Source organism: Uloborus diversus, chromosome 2 (assembly GCF_026930045.1).
Source record: "Uloborus diversus isolate 005 chromosome 2, Udiv.v.3.1, whole genome shotgun sequence".
NCBI lineage: Eukaryota > Metazoa > Arthropoda > Arachnida > Araneae > Uloboridae > Uloborus > Uloborus diversus.
The window spans coordinates 82,501,202-82,520,715 of NC_072732.1; the positions used below are offsets into that span (position 1 = coordinate 82,501,202).

General features: G+C 33.3%; 2 protein-coding genes across 2 annotated transcripts in view; one reads left to right on the forward strand and one right to left on the reverse strand.

The window, feature by feature from the left end:
• The window catches only part of LOC129216384 (caseinolytic peptidase B protein homolog), a 67,619-nt gene extending 58,141 nt beyond the window's left edge, over positions 1–9,478 (reverse strand). The window contains exon 1 of the mRNA XM_054850598.1: positions 9,256–9,478. Coding sequence (XP_054706573.1) covers positions 9,256–9,478 — 223 coding nt within the window. The remainder of the gene's footprint in view (positions 1–9,255) is intronic.
• Positions 9,479–9,836: 358 nt separating this feature from the next.
• Positions 9,837–19,514, forward strand: part of LOC129217142 (BRISC complex subunit Abraxas 2-like) — a 45,722-nt gene continuing 36,044 nt past the window's right edge. The window contains exons 1-2 of the mRNA XM_054851401.1: positions 9,837–10,010; positions 14,764–14,854. Coding sequence (XP_054707376.1) covers positions 9,927–10,010; positions 14,764–14,854 — 175 coding nt within the window. The 5' untranslated portion in view covers positions 9,837–9,926. The remainder of the gene's footprint in view (positions 10,011–14,763; positions 14,855–19,514) is intronic.

The following is a 19,514-nucleotide window of genomic DNA, read 5'->3' on the forward strand; positions in this document are numbered from 1 at the left end:
CTGAAACAAAAACTGAAATCATTTACATTTCATCCATAAAGTGTTTGAAAACAATGCGAACGGATAATATTGTCGACGCTTTAGGGGGGTCATGACCCCTATGACACTCCCCTTGTATCTGCCACTGCCTAGGTGGGCACCCCTGCGAGAACCTATGTATAATGAGGTTTTGCGATAACACGACACTCAAAGTTTACACTTCTTGCACGATAATAAATCCTAAACACTGATTTAAACTTAATAAACTATTTACAGCACATTTAAAAATAACCTCAGCACGACTAAAAACTGAACTATCTAAAAATTACAACAGAAAGAAATTCTAATCTATAGAGACTTTACATATATAAAAAAAAAACATTTGCGGACTCAAATATTTTATCGATTGAAGCGATGTCTGAAGCTTTGGATATGGTTTTACAAAAACTATCGTTGATTAAATTTGTTGCTGATAAAAAGCAAACGGGCGTCAGACACTTCTTTTAGTGTTCCCGCTAGGCCGTTTTTGAAGGGCGCAGCGCCCTGCCCTTTTCCACATCAGCAGAATGCGCCCTGCCCTTTTTTTAGATTGCAAAATGCGCCCCACCCCTTAAGAAAAAAGGAAAATGCACCTTTTGTTTTTAAAAAAATGCCTCAACCATCATTTGTACTTGCACAATATCGGGGCAATTTTACTTGTCCAGCGATCGTCCGCAAAAACGCCCATTTCTTATCATTATTCCCAGAATTTCATCCTGAAAACGACCCCATAAATAAAAGGAGAAGCAAACACCATGGCAAAGAGGGGAAGGGGATGAGATTCTAGGAATTCTAACAGGCTTATCAGTAGGAGACCAATGCATGTTCTTCCTTCTACTGAAGGTGGGTTTATAACAGGGAATGGGAAGGGGTATGGTTCTTTGGGAAGGAAGAGATCATTGTTTCATTCATCCCCAGCCTTGATCTTCTGAGAATCAACAATGAGAGAGGGAATAGGACATTTTTCTAGCATTTCAGCACTTTGTGTCCGTTTTTCGTTTGCACGTGGAGGTTAGGCTTAGCAATTTTAGCGCATTGCTAGTGATTGTGTAGCATTCTTTTCATATCTGTTTCTGGAAAGTTAACTTTCTGATTGTTTCCTAAGTAGAAAATAGTACAAAGCATACAGAGCTAAAATGCAAGGGTATTTTTTTCCCCTTGGATTTTTAACCCCCTTCCCCAGTTCAAAAAAAAAGCGCTTGAAATGGAAACATTTCACTTTTCTAAGAAAATTTTCTGCTGCAAAATAATCATTTTTTTAGTTCCTTTGTGCTAAATATTTTTATTATCGTTGAATATAATTCGTATAACAGATTATTTTAAAAACTTATTGACATAATTTTCACAAAAATTGTCTGAGATAAAAAGTTTGGATTGGCCAGAGCTGCTTATTTTTGTTTTGCACCTTGCTATGACTGCATTTTTGAAGCACTACACACAGTATTTTAATTTAATTGTTCTGCTGGAGGTGTAATATATTTAAAAAGGAGAATTAACATTCATCATTGTTTTGATGTCAACGAAAATATGTAATGGCACAATGCACATGACTAGGCAGTTTTTTTTTAGGTTGGAAGGGGAGATCAGTAATTAAATACTGTTCTTCTTAAATTGAAATTGATGGGGTTTTGAAATGCCTATAACCAGGGTTCGTACGGGTCATGGAAATCCTGGAAAGTCATGGAAAAAAGATAACAGAGTTTCAGACCTGGAAAAGTCATGGAAAATTGAAATTTTCATTGAAAGTCATGGAAATTTATTTCAAGTCATGGAAAAATGTCTTGGATAAAGAGAAAGTAATAGTAACTGAAGGAGCATTAGAAATCTTGAGTGATTTAACGGTATAGCACATAAAAGCTATTAAAAGTGGAAAATTGAACGATCCAAAAATCAAATCTGAATTTTGAAATCTCATTGCATCCACTTCTGTCGCAGATGCTTGCCTTTTTTTTGGGATGAGATTTTACTGCTTGAACATCACTTATTTTGAATTTTCTGTTATTTTCAACACTTTTTATGTTTCATATTCTGTAGTAGCAAAATTTCACATTCTTAGTTTTGTCATGCCCACTCAAAAAAGACAATTCAATTGAATCTGAGTTCGATTCCATCACTCATAAGGACTTTATTATTACATTTATCAGAGTTTATCTTAAGTTGTTGAAGGTTTTAGAAAATAAATATCTTTAGTCAGGCGATAGAATACAGAAAAAGAGGAATTGTAATACTTTAAAACAGTAGTGCCCAACATAGAGCCCACAAAACTTATCTATGCGACCCACTGCTATGTTCAATGTCAGGAATCAAATGTGTTCTGGAATTTCTGAACCTATTAATTTATATGCATTTTGTAAATTTGTTAACAAAACAAGTATACTTTTGAGTCAGAAGATTGATTCATTATTTAATGATTTTTTCAAAAAAGATCTGGTTTAGAAACATAAAAACTAAACTATGTGGCTTTGCTTTAAAGGACCAAAATACCGTCAGGTTAAGTGGATGATAAAAGGCACTGTTGACACTAAAAGGCAACTTTTGTAGCAAATTTATAGAAACTTAGTGATGACTCATTCAATCTTTGTCCCATTCAATATCATTCTGCCTGTTTTTAAAAAAATATTAGACATTTAAGCATCATCATATTCGTTTCACTGCATTTTTACTTTACTTAAATTTATATGATGAAGAAAAATAAGAATAGTTTAGTTTTTTAAATGTATACTTAGATTTTTTCTACTACAAGTAAGTGCTTCAATGAGACTGTGGGATTTATGTAGACGTTTTGCTAATGCTCATTACCAAAAAATTAGCAAGTTTGAGAATAAATAGTGCGATTCTCTTTGTATAATGAAGTCATGAAAATTTTCATTTAAGTCATGAAAAAGTCATGGAATTTTTTCATTCAAATAGAGTATGAACCCTGGACAGGTAGTCAAATTTAAGGCTTGAAAAGTGTTGAAAAACACACAAAGCCAAGTTTCAGCATTATCTAAATGTTCCTATGGAGTGTGGAAAACATTTGTTTGGGGGAGGGGGCTAATCCTTTTCTAAAAACAAATACATTTTCCGTATGAAATAAGGATATTTAACACTGAAGTCAGTGATGGCGGCGATCAAGGGGGGGGGGGGGGGAGGGGGCTCATAGTGCAGACTACACTGTTTAAATTTTTGCAAGGTGTTTCAAGATGTTATTTCATCTCTTTATTTTTTTGAAGAAGGGGGGACTCAGTACTTTTTGAGGGGTGCATCATTGGTCTGGCTAGGGGGACACCGCACTGAAAAAGTGCCCTTTTTATAACAAATAGTGCCCCTTTCAAAGACCAGCACCCTGCCCTTTTTTTTTCTAGAGTGAACACAACTTCTTTGTTACTTTTCATTATACTGGCTCCTGAACCCAGCACCACCGACTAACTGTCTCAAGAAAAGCTATTTTTACTGTCTACATATTTTAAATATATGCTATAAATAATATAGGGAGTTATTACCCCCCCCCCCCCAAAAAAAAAAAAAAAAAAAATCGAGAACTATTTACTGTTTCTTATTATGGTTTCGGTTCGGCTTTTTTTTTTTCAAGCAGTCATTTTCACTACTCAAATGCAATGAACCTTGAAACAGATAACAAAGTATTGTCGCAGATTTTGATGAGAGGAAGGGTGATGACCCCCATGATCCTCCCCTCCTTGTATAAACTTTTTATGGTTTCGATCAAGTTTTTTATTTTTTCGAGCAAACATTCAAATACTGTTGCAGGTTGGGGGGAGGGTGTTATGACCCCTCACTTATATCCGCCACTGCGTCTACCCCCAACAGGTCGTCCCTCAATTACTCACAACTTGTGTTTAATTATATAACACTAACAATACAAAATATATTTCTTGCTCTTGATAATAATTGTCAGAATTAATTTTGTACTTTTAATATAATTTGCACAACTCTTTCTCATCATACAACTGACTGTAAGTGCTATGATTTTTTTTTGCAGATTTAACTAGTTTGTATTAATTGTTGCATGTCTTATCATCATTTTTTGTCTTATTATAGTACCAAGATGTTGCGAAATTATTCCTATTAAATTGTATTGATGATTTGTAGTTCAGTAGTTTAAATATATTCGTGGGGTTCGTATTCTTTTGTATTTCTTAAATTAGACACAGTGCCAAAATAATCCCGATCCATTAAGAAACATTTGTTAAAGATTATCATCTATGTAAGTTTGTAGAGTAGTATATTAAAAATATTGACAAAAATATAATAAAATATTGACAAAAAGATCGATGTTTTTGAGTCGATGTATCAATACCATCGATGTTATAATTTCCAACATTGATGTTCTGAAACATCGATGTTTTGCTATCGGTGTCGCTCGCACCTCTAGGCAGAATTAATCCTGGAAATACAATGCAAAATACTTATAGTTAAAGGACTGTCAAAATTTTCTTGTAACATGATATAATCAATTTTCTGGTATTAAAATGTTTTGTATATATTAAACACTTAAAACAAAATGATTAATAAATAATAGATTAATTTTATTACGAGTAGTAAATTATTTACGGAAGAATATGAATTTTCTTGAAAAATCTTAAGGCTCTAGTAAAATTTCTTCGCAAAAGATATATTTTAATTCAGAATTCAAAAATATTTTTTTCCTGTGCTAATAATAGTGCTAAGAGCACTTAAGGGAAGTTGCAGGAATGTATCTTAATTATACGATTTTTAAAAAATCTGAAAGTAGAGCGGTCTCTGAGACCTCAGGTCCTCTGTTATGTCCTACTTTTTCACCTCCCCTGTTACGGGTTAAGCAATTTATCTGCTCATTTTTCTTGGGGGATCGCGTACCTATGCGCATAAATTAAGGAGCCACTATCAATAATTAGACATTTTAAATGATTGTACATTTTTTCGCTCTGAATTCCCCAACATAGTAAATCAAGAAAAGAAAATAATAATACAAATACAAATACAAAAGTGACGACCAGCAACAGGCTCTGGGCCCAGCTAGACTGGTCCTAGTCAATTTACAACCCCCAGTGAAGATCAATGGCCCTCTTAAAACTGTCTACTCCTTTGCTCATTACCACCTCTTCCGGTAAGCTGTTCCAAGGTTCCACTACCCTGCTAAAAAAATAATTTTTCCTAATATCCATGTTAGCCTGAGATTTAAATAGCTTAAAACAATGACCCCTTGTCCTGTTTTCAGTGCTAAACTTTAACCCCGTAACATCTTTCGTTTTAATAAATTTAAACAGCTGAATCATGTCCCCTCGGTCTCTTCTTTGCTCAAGACTGTACATTTTTAGCCTTCTAAGCCTGGAATCATAATCTAAGTTGGAAAGTCCACTTATTAGCCTTGTAGCCCGCCTTTGAACCCTTTCCAATACATTAATGTCTTTCTTAAGATAAGGAGACCAAAACTGAACAGCATACTCCAAATGGGGTCTTACCAAACTTCTATATAAGGGCAGAAGAACTTCTTTAGATTTATTTGAAATAGATCTATTGATAAATCCAAGCATCTTATTGGCTTTGTTGCTAGCAATGCTGCACTGTTGGCTAAACTTTAAATCCTGACTTATTAGGACCCCCAGATCAGTAACTTTGTCTGCCTGACTAATGACTGAACCTTGCAAATAATAACTTGTACACTTATTTCCATGCCCTAAATGTAGCACTTGACATTTCCCAACATTAACAGCCATACCCCATTTATCAGCCCACTCCGTAATATGATCTAGATCCTCTTGCAGCTGATTTGCTTGTTCTTCATTTTCTACAGTCCCCATAACTTTGACATCATCAGCAAAACAGTTCATGTTCCCAGAAATATTTTTGTGAATATCGTTCATAAAGACAATGAACAAAACAGGCCCTAACACTGATCCTTGAGGAACCCCGCTTAAGACCTCACTCCAATTAGAATAATTTCCCCTTACAACTACTCTTTGTTTCCTTCCGGTCAGCCAATTTTTTACCCAAATGAAAGTTTTCCCTCCTATTCCTATATCAGCTAATTTGCTAAGTAGAGCAACATGCGGTACCTTATCAAAAGCTTTTTGAAAATCAATGTAAACAACATCTACAGGCTTCTTATTGTCCAAAGCCATGGTAACATTGTCATAGAAATGTAATAAATTAGTTGCACAAGATTTACCTTTCCTAAAACTGTACTGAAAACTAGTCAATAGATTATTAGTCTCTAGAAAATTTACTATCTTAATTTTCATCAATGTTTCAAAAATTTTGCAAACCACCGAAGTTAGACTCACAGGTCTATAATTTCCCGCACTCCCTTTAGACCCTTTCTTGAAGAGCGGTGTAATGTTAGCCAGCTTCCAGTCCTCTGGCACTGTCCCCGAATTATAAGAAGCATTGAAAATGTTTGCGATTACATCTGCTAATTCCTCTGCACATTCAACTAAAATTTTCGGATAAATATTATCTGGCCCCGGAGCCTTAGTCTCTTTAATTTTTTTCAAATGAAGTAAAACGTCATCCCTGGAAAATACAAAGTCCTCAAGCTGTATAATAGCTTGTGTCTTGTTGGTGTCAACTGTTGAGATACAGTTATCGTTAAAAACACTCGAAAAAAAGTTATTAAGAACATTAGCAATATCACTATCGTCCTGAATTAAAATTCCGTGCTCATCAACCAGTGGCCCAATATGACTATTTCGAACTTTCCCCGAATTAGCGTATGCAAAAAACCTCTTGGGATTCCTGTTTATGTTATCTGCCAGTCTGTGCTCCAACTCTCTTTTCTGAATCCGTACCAAATACAGTGAAACCTGTGTAAGTTGACCACTTGCGGTGCACTACTTTAGTGATCAACTTTAACAGGTGGTCAACTTACAGAGGTTGATTTATATGGTAATGGCTAATTCCGTGCATGATAAAAGCGGTCAACTTAGACAGGTGGTCAACTTACAAGGGTGGTCAACTTCACAGGTTTTACTGTACTTAAATTTACGCCTTGCCTTACAATATTGGAGCCTATCTGCACTGTTACCTGTTTCTCTAAACCTATGAAAAGCAGCTTGCTTGTAATTTAGAGCGTCTTTAGTTTCCCTGGAGAACCACATTGGCCAAATTTTAGTGTTGACACCCTTTCTCCTAAAAGGAACATGATCCCTAACCGTATTCGCTAGATTTTCCTTAAACTCTGCCCACTGAAGATTCACATCGCTATTGTCCAATCCAGAAGAAAAAACTGCTTTCAAACTCTGCCGAAGTGCCACAAAGTCAGTATTTCTGAAATTGGGCACAAACCTAAAATTCTCTACTTTGTGCATATCAAATTTAATCCCAAACCTAATACTGTTGTGGTCACTATCTCCAATGTGTTCCCCTACACATAACCCCTGAACAGAGCCTTCCATGTCGCAGAAAACTAGATCTAAAATCGCGTCCTGTCGAGTACCCTGAGTTACAATTTGATCTAAGAAACAGTCACCAATTACTTTCAAAAAATCCTCTTCTCTGCTATTACTATGGTAAAAATTATTCCAATCAATTCCTGGAAAATTAAAATCTCCCATTATGATGACTGACCCCTTGCTAGAAATGTCACTAATAATACTAAACATCTGTTCGTCTTGACCCTGGCTTAAGTTGGGTGGCCTATAAATATTCCCCAAACGTAATTTTTTGCCCTTATTACTAATCAACTCCATCCAAATCATATCAATCTCATTAGGTTTATCATTAATTACCAATTCATTGCAAATTAAAGCGTCTCTGACATAAAATAAAACCCCACCACCTCTTTTACCTACTCTATCTTGTCTAAACAAATTATACCCAGCAATAGATAATAAATCATCATCACTTTCGGTAGCCCATGTCTCGGTGTTTCCAATAATATCCAACCTCTCGTCTATAATTATGCTTTTCAATTCTTCCATCTTGTTCCTAATACTACGAGCATTTGTATAAAAAACCTTAAGTAAGCCCATCTTACTTTTATTTAATGCTGCACGATTGTTTGAATCCCAAGTGTTAAAATCTTTTCTCTTATTAGCCACCCTATTTCCGTTTCTACTAAAATCCCGATAGTTAGTACCCTTTCGAATTCTGCTCCTTAAACCATGCCCCCCATTCCAACTTAGTTTTTTGATTCTGAAGCCTCTAAAACCAAACCACTAACCATTTTGACCCCTGTAGAGCTCAGATGTAGGCCATCCCTAGCAATCCAATCTCGTTTACATCTACTCCACACATCAATAAACCTGATACTACGCTTAACGCAAATTTCCTTGAGTACCAGGTTCATACACCTAGCCCGTTGGTTTAACCAACTCCTATGCACTCCATACCTGGGAAGCAAACCAACCACTTGGACATTTGCCGAACAGTTGGTTGCTTTGTCCAACAGGGAATCCCATTCCTTTGTAAACTCATCATTGTTACTATGGCCTACATCGTTAGTTCCCACCCACAAAGTAACTACATCCTCTTTATTAAATACCCCCTTCTTTTCAGCAACCCTATTTACATCTCTCACCCGAGCCCCTGGCAAACAACATCTAGCCACCTTACGTCTAACTCTGCCTATTGAGTTTCCCACCTCACGCACCATTGAATCTCCCAAAATTATACCCTTTGTTTCCCAGTTAGTCGCCTCAGCAATAACTTTCCCCTTTACCTCTGGAATTTTCCCACTATCTAACACACAGCCAGGGGCGTAGCTAAGGGGGGGGGGGGTTTGGGGACAAAACCCCCCCCCCGAAACGTTAGTCTCAAAAAAAAAAAAAAGAGAAAAAGAAGAGAGAAGAGAAAGTAAAAAAAAAAGAAAAGGAAAAAATTCCAAGCGATTATATAATATATATATATATATATATATAATATATATATTATTTATATATATATATATATATATATATATATATATATATATATATAATATATATATATATATATATATATATATATATATAATATATATATATATATATATATATATAAAAGTAACCCCCCCCCCCCCGAAAGTCGGGTCTAGCTACGCCACTGCACACAGCTAATTCCCACATCCTTTTTACTAACTTCCTCCTTTAATTCTGGAATATTCCCACTATCTAACACACAGCTAATGCCAACCTCCTTTTTGCTAACTTCCCCCTTTCCCTCTGGAGTGTTTACCCCATCTACACGCCTTAATAACACACAAACTAAATAATAAAATACCCACATAGTTAATAATAACACAATAACTAAAACTTTTAAGTAACAATAACAGTTCACCTTTAAACCTTTCAGAATGGAATGCAATTAAAATAGATAATAAAGTAGTTCCTTTAAACCAATACTCTTTGCAATAAAACGGAATTTTTATGACAGTTCCACTGTTGATTCTTGGAAAATAAAGTACACGACAAGATTCAGCGAAATACTGGAAGTTCTTGCTCGGCGTAACGTATCTTTTAGTTAAATTACAAATTCCAAAAGTTCTTCGAAGCAGTGTCATTCTGAATTCCATTCATTAAAAATTTTCAAAACAAACTTCCGACACATTGCATTGCATCATCGTCATTTTTAAAAGCCGCATACGAGAATGAACTGCCAACTTTTCCTTTAAAATATTGCATCAGAAAAGACGCCTGAAAAAGAAAAACTGAAGCTTTTTTTTCATATTTTGATAGTGAGAGCTATTGAAAAAAATAAGACACTTCTCATTTAAAAGAATCACAAATGTTGGTTTGCTGAAAAAAGTCATCCTTAATCCTTCATTTGGGTTCTGTCAAAAGCTGAAGTTTTTCTTTTGTATAATTTACTTGGCAACATATCTTCATCTTGCATTTGTAAACAATTTCATGTGAGCTAGTTCTTGTACCGCGAAGAGATTAGCATAACTCATTTATATATTAATTACTTTAATGTACCTGAAAACATTACTATTATAGTTACTTCAAGAAATGGATCGCAAACCAAAAGTCTGCCTCAGCGGTTTCGTTCTGTCTTCTTTAATGTTTGACTGTATGAACAGTCAAGACGATCAGGTACACTTCGATAAACAAATCCTTGTTTGTTTTAAATAATAGTTCTATTTTTGAAATTTTATATCTGCTTAGCTGATTGCTTCAACTTATTCTACCCTTTTTAGCTGAAACTCGTTTTGAAAAAGTTATTCCTATCTTGTGATGTGATGTTGAGTTAATGCTTTTGCGAATTTAAGAACTGAAAGAGATGAAATGTTTTGGGAATGCACTTATATAGTGTTTCCTTTTTTATTCAGTATTACAATTTCAGGTTACCCAAACTTTAAGCATTGTTCACGTGTTAAATCTCACATTCCTAAAGAAAAAAATGTAAAATACATAATGTTTTAAATAAATTGTATGCTTCTACTTCTGTAATATTTGTTCACTTTTTTTTCTCTCAAAGAATAATAATATTTATTTTTTAACAACCGGTAAGGTTATTTTACAGGGTGCCTACTGATATTTTAAATGCTAGAAACGTTCTGGATTGTTTCTTACATTTCTCTATTTAAGCTGCTTGTTTTATTAAAATAAAGTGGAACCTTGCTATTTGTCCACTATTCATTCCAGAAGACAGTTCAAATGGCGAACCATTTTTTTCACATTAAAGTTTGATGTAAATTGAAGTAATCTGCTCCAGATCACACAGATGATTGCATATTTAGACTTGTGAAGAACAATGAATAATTGACAATACTGGTCATGAAATACATGAGTTATTGTTAGAAAGGAAGGTCACTTTCCATAAAAAACATTTGAAGTATACTGAATACCCCTTCAGGTGTTTTTTCAGATGTCTTTTTGCACCGGTTCATGGGATTCTTCTATAAAAACCTATCTGATGTTGTTTGCCTTTTATGTTTTTCAGAATTTTTTAAGATTGTTAATACCATTTACCTTGGTCAATGTTGCTAATATTCTTATGTTCTTATTATAATGCGTAAACTTTAAAATTAATGTTCCTTTCATTATTTATATTCATAAATATACATTTTATAAAAAAATTTATGTATTTAGAATGGCATTTAAATATAATGATATTGATACATTTCTATTAATTTTAGTTGAATTACTTAAGCAGTAGCAGGCTTCACTCATTTTTCTTTGGTTAACTATTTTTACTAATTTTATATCTTTCAGAAATAAAAATATGCATTAGTCAGAACACATTCATTAGACATTTTCCTTTCTTCTGACAAACTTTTAATTCTCAGCTAGATATTTTTAATTTAAATTTTTTACATTACTAGTAATTTTATGAATATGAAATAAAGAAGGAGTACTTCATATTATTAACATTATATTAATGACTTAATATGCTATATAAATATAGTATATATAACTTTTGATTATTTTGGGTGATTTAAGAATAATATTAATATGGTTACTACACACATAATTTTTATCTTGCAAATTTGGTACTGCGAAAAAATACATATCAAAATATCATGATATATATCGGCGAACCATGGTAAAAACATTAGTTTTTCTAAGCCCACGGGAGATGGGTGTGCAATCAGCCTTCTATGACAAGCCTGTGTCACCCATGTATTTAACCACCTTATGTTTATGACGAGATATTTCGTCCATTTAACATGTAATTCTGCGACTGTCGAACTGCAAGGGGGTTAAGGGACCACAGACAAGTAACACATTGAAGAAACCAAAATAGTTTTTTGATTATGCTTCATCATAAAGAGAATGTAATAAGTTTCAGCAGTTAATTTACTTACTATGGAGTATAACTTTAAAGGTTTTGGTAGAAGTTTTACTTATATTCACGAAGCTATAAGCATTTCTTTCAAAAATATCAATTTGTTTGCATGTTTTCCTCTCCATCCTGTCTTACTAAACTTTCAGAAAACTTGACAGCATTCAAGCAAATTATTATGATAAAATTTGGAAAAGAAATTTGAACATTTAAAGCAATTAATATCTCCCTGTGTGTGTGCATGCATAAAAGATAGAAATTTATAACTTTCACAGTATCATTGCCAAATTGATTTGGCATCTTATAAAAAAAATTCCAGTCGAATATCATAAAAATTTGAAAAGGTATCAGCAACCTAATGAGCTGCTTATTAATTATTCTTGGATATTGGAAAGGTAACAAATTGTAAGGGATGGTTCACAAATAATCAGTTTTTACCACACTGAGCAATTGCAAGCAAGTGTTGCAAATTTATGAACAATTTAAGAGGGGAAAAAAAAGGTTTTTAAATTATGTGGGGTAGGTTGGTCCGGTCCAACGTGCTCCACAAAGAGTGGACCAACCTATCCCACCTTCTTGTTCTGAAAAAGTGATGTCATAATTTTTTCTTGTTGACAAAAAAAAAAAGGCCAATTATTATGAACTAAAGAAACTTACTTTGAGAAAGGAGTTCAATTTTTTTCCCGTAACCTTGATAAAAACCATTAAAAAAAAAATTAAGTTACAGTTTTCTGAAAATTACTCAGGACTACCGAAATAACACTTTTTGTAATAAAATTTGTTCAATATAACTGTACGATGTGATTTCATTATAGGATTTGTAGAACCATATGTGCTTTTTGTTGGTCATAAAAAAATAGTATTAAAATAATTGAGTAATTGAGACCGGTCCAACATTTCCCCATCTCCCCATAAACTAATTGCTGAAATTTACAGCTTATTCCACGCTATTTATGATTAAGAATGATCAAAAAATGTTTTGGGTTTCTTGAATTTGTTGCTGATTGCATGAATGATGCAGCTCATTCCATGCTATTTACGATGAAAGATAATCAAAAACTTTTTAGTTTCTTTAATTTGTTGCTGGTCTCCCAAATGCGTTGTAGTCGTATAATTTTTATTGAATATTGTACTAGTATATATTAAACAAAACCTTATAGGGGAAGGTGGGGTACCTCGGACCTATTTTCACTTTTCAATTTTTTATTTCATAATTATTTGCCAAATCTAAATACAAATACATTTAGCTGAAACTTTATGATTTTTTACACAACATATAATTATCTTAAAAATTTATTTAACTTATTTCAATTAAATTTTTAAGAAAAAACAGAAGAATGCAATTGGTACCGATGTTCACCAGCGGTGGTGTACCTTGGGTATTGGGATGGTTTACCTTGGACCAATGATTAACAGGTAAAGAAAACATGATTTTCAGTAAGAACATCATAATTTATCGATTAGTATACCACACCAATTTTAGAAATACATTTTTTTTTTGTTTCAAAGATAAATAAAAATTTAGATCTTATTATCTTATTACAGTTCACTCTTTTAATAAAATGACAGGATGCTTAAGCTTCTGAAAACCATACTAAAGGTTATTTTTTTAAGCTACACTTATTTCTAAGATTGTAATCGGATGCGTCGATTCCAAATGTGAACTTCTCAAGCTGCCTTTCGTATCCACCAGCTAGTATGGGGTGTGGTAGCTTGAATATAATATTCTTTTTGTCAACTTCATAAAGGGTAAGATCGTCTCATGATGAATTTCTGAGAGTTTGGATCTTTTTTCAGATATTTAACTTCATATCCATCATCAGCAATAGAAATAATTTCTGCAAGAAAATATTTGATAGTTTTTTTGCCAGCAAATTTCACCAATAGAAAAACACCAATCTAAATATTGACATTATCTGGATCTTCTAGCTCGTTAAAATGATGATCTGAAATTCCAAATTCCTCATATAAATCTTCAATATTCTCAAGTTCAGGATCTAAGGAAAAATTAAGTTTTCTTTTAGCTGGCTTGGTAGGGGGTTTTACTGTCTTAATTTGCTTTACTTTTTTCATTGCCATTTTAGCCTTTTCTACTTCAAGACACTCTTTCTTGGGTTTATCGGTCAAAATGCAAGACTTTCTTTTAGGTCTCCTCCTACGAAATTGTTTTCTCGGTAACCCTTTGGATATGGTCATATTTCTTAAGGGGTGACAAGGCTTAGGAAAGAAATACTAACTTCAGATTTTGACACACCAGTAAAATCATTTTGTGTGTTATTTTCTTGTTACTTTTGCATTGAGAGATCAGTGACATTTGATAGGAGCAAATCAAAATCTTGAGAAATATTTCCATTCAGTATATGTAAGCCAGTGACCTTAAAGCTATTGATTGTATTTGACAATGTGAAGGCCAGTGGGAATCCTCGTCAAAATATTCCAACAAACTGAAGAACATGAAGTTTTAGGAATTGTAATAATTATGCAGAAGTGTGTACCTTGGAAAAGTCCAAGGTACACCACTTGTATTGGGTTCGAGGTACACTACTTGGTTATAAAAACAAAACAGCTGACCATTATGTTACAGTTAGGCCTAGCTTTGTTTCAAGCACATGGTGTTATAGCTAGAACATGACTGTATAATGCATGACCTTCATTTCAGAATAAACAATATATGTTTCATAATAAAAAAACTTAAAAGTGTCTGGGAAAACTTACTTCTGAATGGTATATTTCGTTTTTCAATAATACTTCAATCAGATTAGCTTTCAACAAAACAGAAAGTTATGCACTGAGACGTCTATTGGCAAATACTTTAACTATACATGTTGATATTCAAATATTTTAATAAGCAGAGCTGTAATCAGCCTAGGTTCAAGGTACACACATGTCTGAGGTACACCACTTACCCCTACTGCCTTTTGTATAATAGTTTTGTATGCACCCTTTTGTTTGTTGTCTAACATCAGCTTATTGTAAATTATATTTATATAAATTTATTAATTATGAATCTATTTTATAATTCTTAATTTCTCTTGCTAATAATAAAATCCTAAACTTTAGGAAGGCTTCCTAATTGGGACAATAGCAAAAAAGATTAAGAAAGAAATAAATGACCAGTCCATGTACACAACTCAAGAAGAATTAGTGATAAGTATGCATTTGTTTTGTTATTGTTTTAAGGTTAAAAAATTATGTGCTCAACCATCCAGATTTGGTACAATCCTGGTCCCCCTTCTCCACCTAAAAAAAAAACGTTTTTTTAGGATGCTGGTTATCATATTCTTTTGACAGCATTTATTTTTCTCTGTAGTTTTTTGTGGAGCATTAATGCATCCACGATCACTCCTGTCATTTCCATGATGGGATCTTCTTCACTAATAAGTCAGAAAGATTATTTGCCATTGTCAAAGAAAGGCTGAAAGTTTTCAATGTGAAAGCCGTTTGTGTGTTATCGTCATCCATGTCGGTATCCTCGTTGATTTCGTTCTTCTTTGTCATTTCTAAAAGCTCTTCCAGTGAGCTCTGAAGTATGTGAGTTTAATCAGGGCTCAATTTAGAAATTTTGGGACTGTAAGCACAACAAACCAGTGGGGCCTCACCTCGACTTAAAGAACCGAAGAACGTGCTCAATCTCACATCTTTTTGTCATTGCAGAGGTTCCCATCCTCCAAAAAAAATGGCGTACCATCTTTAAAAAAAAAAAAAAAAATCCTAATACGCCCCCCCCCCCCCCCAAAAAAAAATAAATCAGTGGTGCAATCTTCACCATTGATTTTTTTTTTAGGTTGACCCCCATTGACACTTGCATGGCTATATAGGCTGCAGTAAACTGAGGGCATACATATGTATATTTTAATAATATTACTGTAATGTATCTTTAATTTGATACTTACATAAATAAACAATTATAAAAGTTTCAAATATCTTGAAATATAGTAAATCAACAGAAACAAAATAAATGCCTTATTTAAGCAGTAATACTGAGCTCCCTATTAACATGGAGTGACATCTGAGTGGTCTCATTCAATGTTAGATGTCACTCCAGATAGTTTTCTCACTACATAGAAGAGAGTTAGTTTTCGGCTGAACTCATAAACGTTGTTAAAACAGACCAGCAATAAAAATTTATTTGTAAACTCACCAGGGTTGGCCGAATTGGACCCAATTGGGTTGGACCCAATGGGTTTTTTTGAAAAAACCCATTTAAAAAAACCCATTATTTAGCCCACTTTTGGGTTTTTTAAAATTTTCTGAGAAGTTTTTTAAAAAATTAATCAATTTAAATACTTTTACAATTTAAACTTCTTTTTTATTTGTTCTTCGCCACAGACAAGGGACATAAAAAATGAATTTTGAACTTCAATAGTATTTCTTAACTCTTAACTGCATTAAAAAAAATACTTCAACGTTTTTAAATAAATGTATTTAACTTTTTTCTTTAACTGATCAATAAATAACTCAAATTATCTTGACCAAGTCCTGTCGCATCTGATTTTCTCAATATTTGTAGATTGTACAGAGGAAACTAATCTAGTTAAAAGGCTTTCATGTGAATTATTTTCTGCTAACCAAAACGTCACAAATCTCGAATAAACGCAAGGTATATTTTTTAAAAATAAACAGATTTTTCAAACGGTCAACCCCCCAACGGTCTTTGCGGATACAATTAGGAGCATAATTGTATCCCCAAAGCAGTTTAGTTTGCCTGATTATACCGGTGATGATTGTTTCGGCTGTTATCTTTAGAGGGGGCGTAATTAAATAAAGGCGTTCGTCAACAGAACAGGTACAGTATTTTCATTGTCTTACGAAAAAGTTTAACATTTCTTACTCTGTACACAGAAATAGAAAAGCAGGCAACATAAAATTCAAAGAAATGTCTTGATTAAGCTGGAATTCAGTAAAAAGGGATTTAAACTACTTGAGGTTCTACAGTAGTTTTGCATAACAAAATGAAATACAATAAAGTAAAATGCAAAAAAAAAAAAAAGTAGTACTTAAAAACGAGCAATAGATTTTATCACTCAAGAAGTAACTTTGCTTTAACCGTTGGTAATAATGAAAATTAAAAAAATTGAAACTTCACCATTCTTGGGTTTTTTCGTCTTTTATCTTTTTCTTCAGAAAATGCTGAATTTTAACTAGTTTTCTAGCTTTTTTTACAAGAAAACAATTTTTGCACTTTGTCCATATACTTACGCTACAATATGCTACAAGTACCCCCACATTTTCCCGAAAAAAAGACAAAAAAACCCACATTTCTTTTAAAAAACCCAACTTTAGTTGGGTTTTTTGGGTTTTATTTAAAAAAACCCCGGGTCCATGGGCTTTTTAAAAAAAACCCGGGTTTTTGCCAACCCTGAAACTCACACTAGAATTTTTTCAAAAAAGAAAAATCTTATAGTGTAAAACAAATAAATACATTCATTAAGAAATTTTTTTCCCCAATTTTTGCCCCCCCCCCCCCCAAACTAGGGGGCCACAAAGCCTGTGCTTCTTGGGCTTACACTTAATCAGGCCAAGGGTGCTCATATGCAAAATTTTAAGGGGGGGGGGAACTCAGATAATTTCCCCATGGTTTAGCAGGATGTTTTCCCCATAGAAACCGATTTCAGCACAGATGTGCGTTTTTAAAATTTGACATTTTTAATAACTTATTCATTAATTGCTGGAGAAGAAATGTTTTTACATTTTTGCCAACAAAAAAGTACTAAAAGCAAGGAAGTTCTAATTTCAAGGGGGGGGGGCTTGAGCACCCCCTGACCCCCCTATATGGGTGCCCTTGAATCAGAGCCTGAGTTTAATTGTATTTCTGGAAAGAGCTCTGGAAAATGTCTCCAGTGGCCCAAGCTCTCTTATTAGCAGATTATTACGTACCTAATATACACTTTATTTGAAAGAAGGGATAATTTTACCTGTTTTCTATGGCGCATTCGCATAAAAGAGTTTATTCCGCATAAAATGAAATAAAGGTGCCAAATCTTATATCATGTATAATCAATTCTACATAAAATGAGGGTCTACTGTATGTCTAGTATTTTTGAATTTGAGCTCATTAGTTTTTGTGAAGCATGTATGTAAACTCTTGACAAAGCACAGTGGGAAAATTTTTTCCTGGATTTTAGATTATCATAAATTCTGAACAAAGATAATTCGAATGCTCGTACCCTTTGTAATTCTTCTGCCAAAATACTTGTTTTTCATGTATAACAGTTGCAGAGCATGATTATCTGTTTTGTAAAAAAAAAAAAATGTCCAAATTGAGGATCAAAACTCTTAACATGAAAATCAGTGTGTTTTTTATGCACTGTAGCTAAAGATTGAAAACTGTCCGCCATTGTTCACAAGAAAATCTCATTAGCATATGGTGATTGCCATGGAAGCCAGTTTATAGTGATTTTACGACTGTTGTGTTATATTACAAATACAAATACAAAAGTGACGACCAGCAACAGGCTCTGGGCCCAGCTAGACTGGTCCTAGTCAATTTACAATCCCCAGTGAAGATCAATGGCTTTCTTAAAACTATCTACTCCCTTGCTCATTACCACCTCTTCCGGTAAACTGTTCCAAGGTTCCACTACCCTGCTATAATAATAATTTTTCCTAATATCCATGTTAGCCTGAGATTTAAATAGCTTAAAATAATGACCCCTTGTTCTGTTTTCAGTGCTAAACTTCAGCCCCGTAACATCTTTCATTTTAATAAATTTAAACAACTGAATCATGTCCCCTCGGTCTCTTCTTTGCTCAAGACTGTACATTTTTAACCTTCTAAGCCTGGAATCATAGTCTAAGTGGGAAAGTCCATTTATTAGCCTTGTAGCTCGCCTTTGAACCCTTTCCAATATATTAATGTCTTTCTTAAGATAAGGAGACCAAAACTGAACAGCATACTCCAAATGAGGTTTTACCAAACTTCTATATAAGGGCAGAAGAACTTCTTTAGATTTGTTTGAAATAGATCTATTGATAAACCCATATTAGTCAGAAATACTTTTTTATTCTTCTTTCAGGAAGTTCCTTTGCAATTTAAACATAATAGAAACAGAAAAATGCCTTGTTCTGTCTGTTGTATCTGTTTCCTGAACAGGGTGTTTTCTATTTCTGTCAAATTTAATTTTAAAACTATCTATTTAAAAGAAGAATTAAAAAAAAAATACTTCTGAATATTGACAGTTGTAAAGTTACTATTAACTGGATTCCTTGGTAAACACCATCTGCTAATGAGATTTTCTTGTGAACAACATGCAGTATTTCAAGCTAATTTTTTCATAACATGAGAGAAATCTATATCAAAGAAAACCTATTTTGATAGTGAAAAAAATCTGTTTTTTCTAATGGCACTTGCAAAGAGACGATGCAAGAGGACAAACATGAAAAGAGACTATTTTTCATGGGATTTTGATGTCAAATTTAGATGACAGTATCTTTTGCAAAATCAATATTTGCTCTCTGCAAATGTGAAACATATAAACAAATATTTTGATTATATAATTATAGCATACGAGCTTTGAATTAGTTGGTCCAAATTTACGACACTCTAAAATCCAGGAAAAAATTTCCCCACACCACTTTGCCAAGAATTTCATGCTTGCTGCATGAAAACTAATCAGCTCAAACTGAATTTCTGAGATATAACATTTTATTGAAATATACATTACACTATTTACAGTTAAATCAATAGATCAAATAAATGTACTAAACATGGATTTTTTCTTATTAAATTTAAAAATTATTATATTTGTGTTTCATAATAAATGCATACAAATACAATATACTTATTATGTACGATAAAATAATGATATATT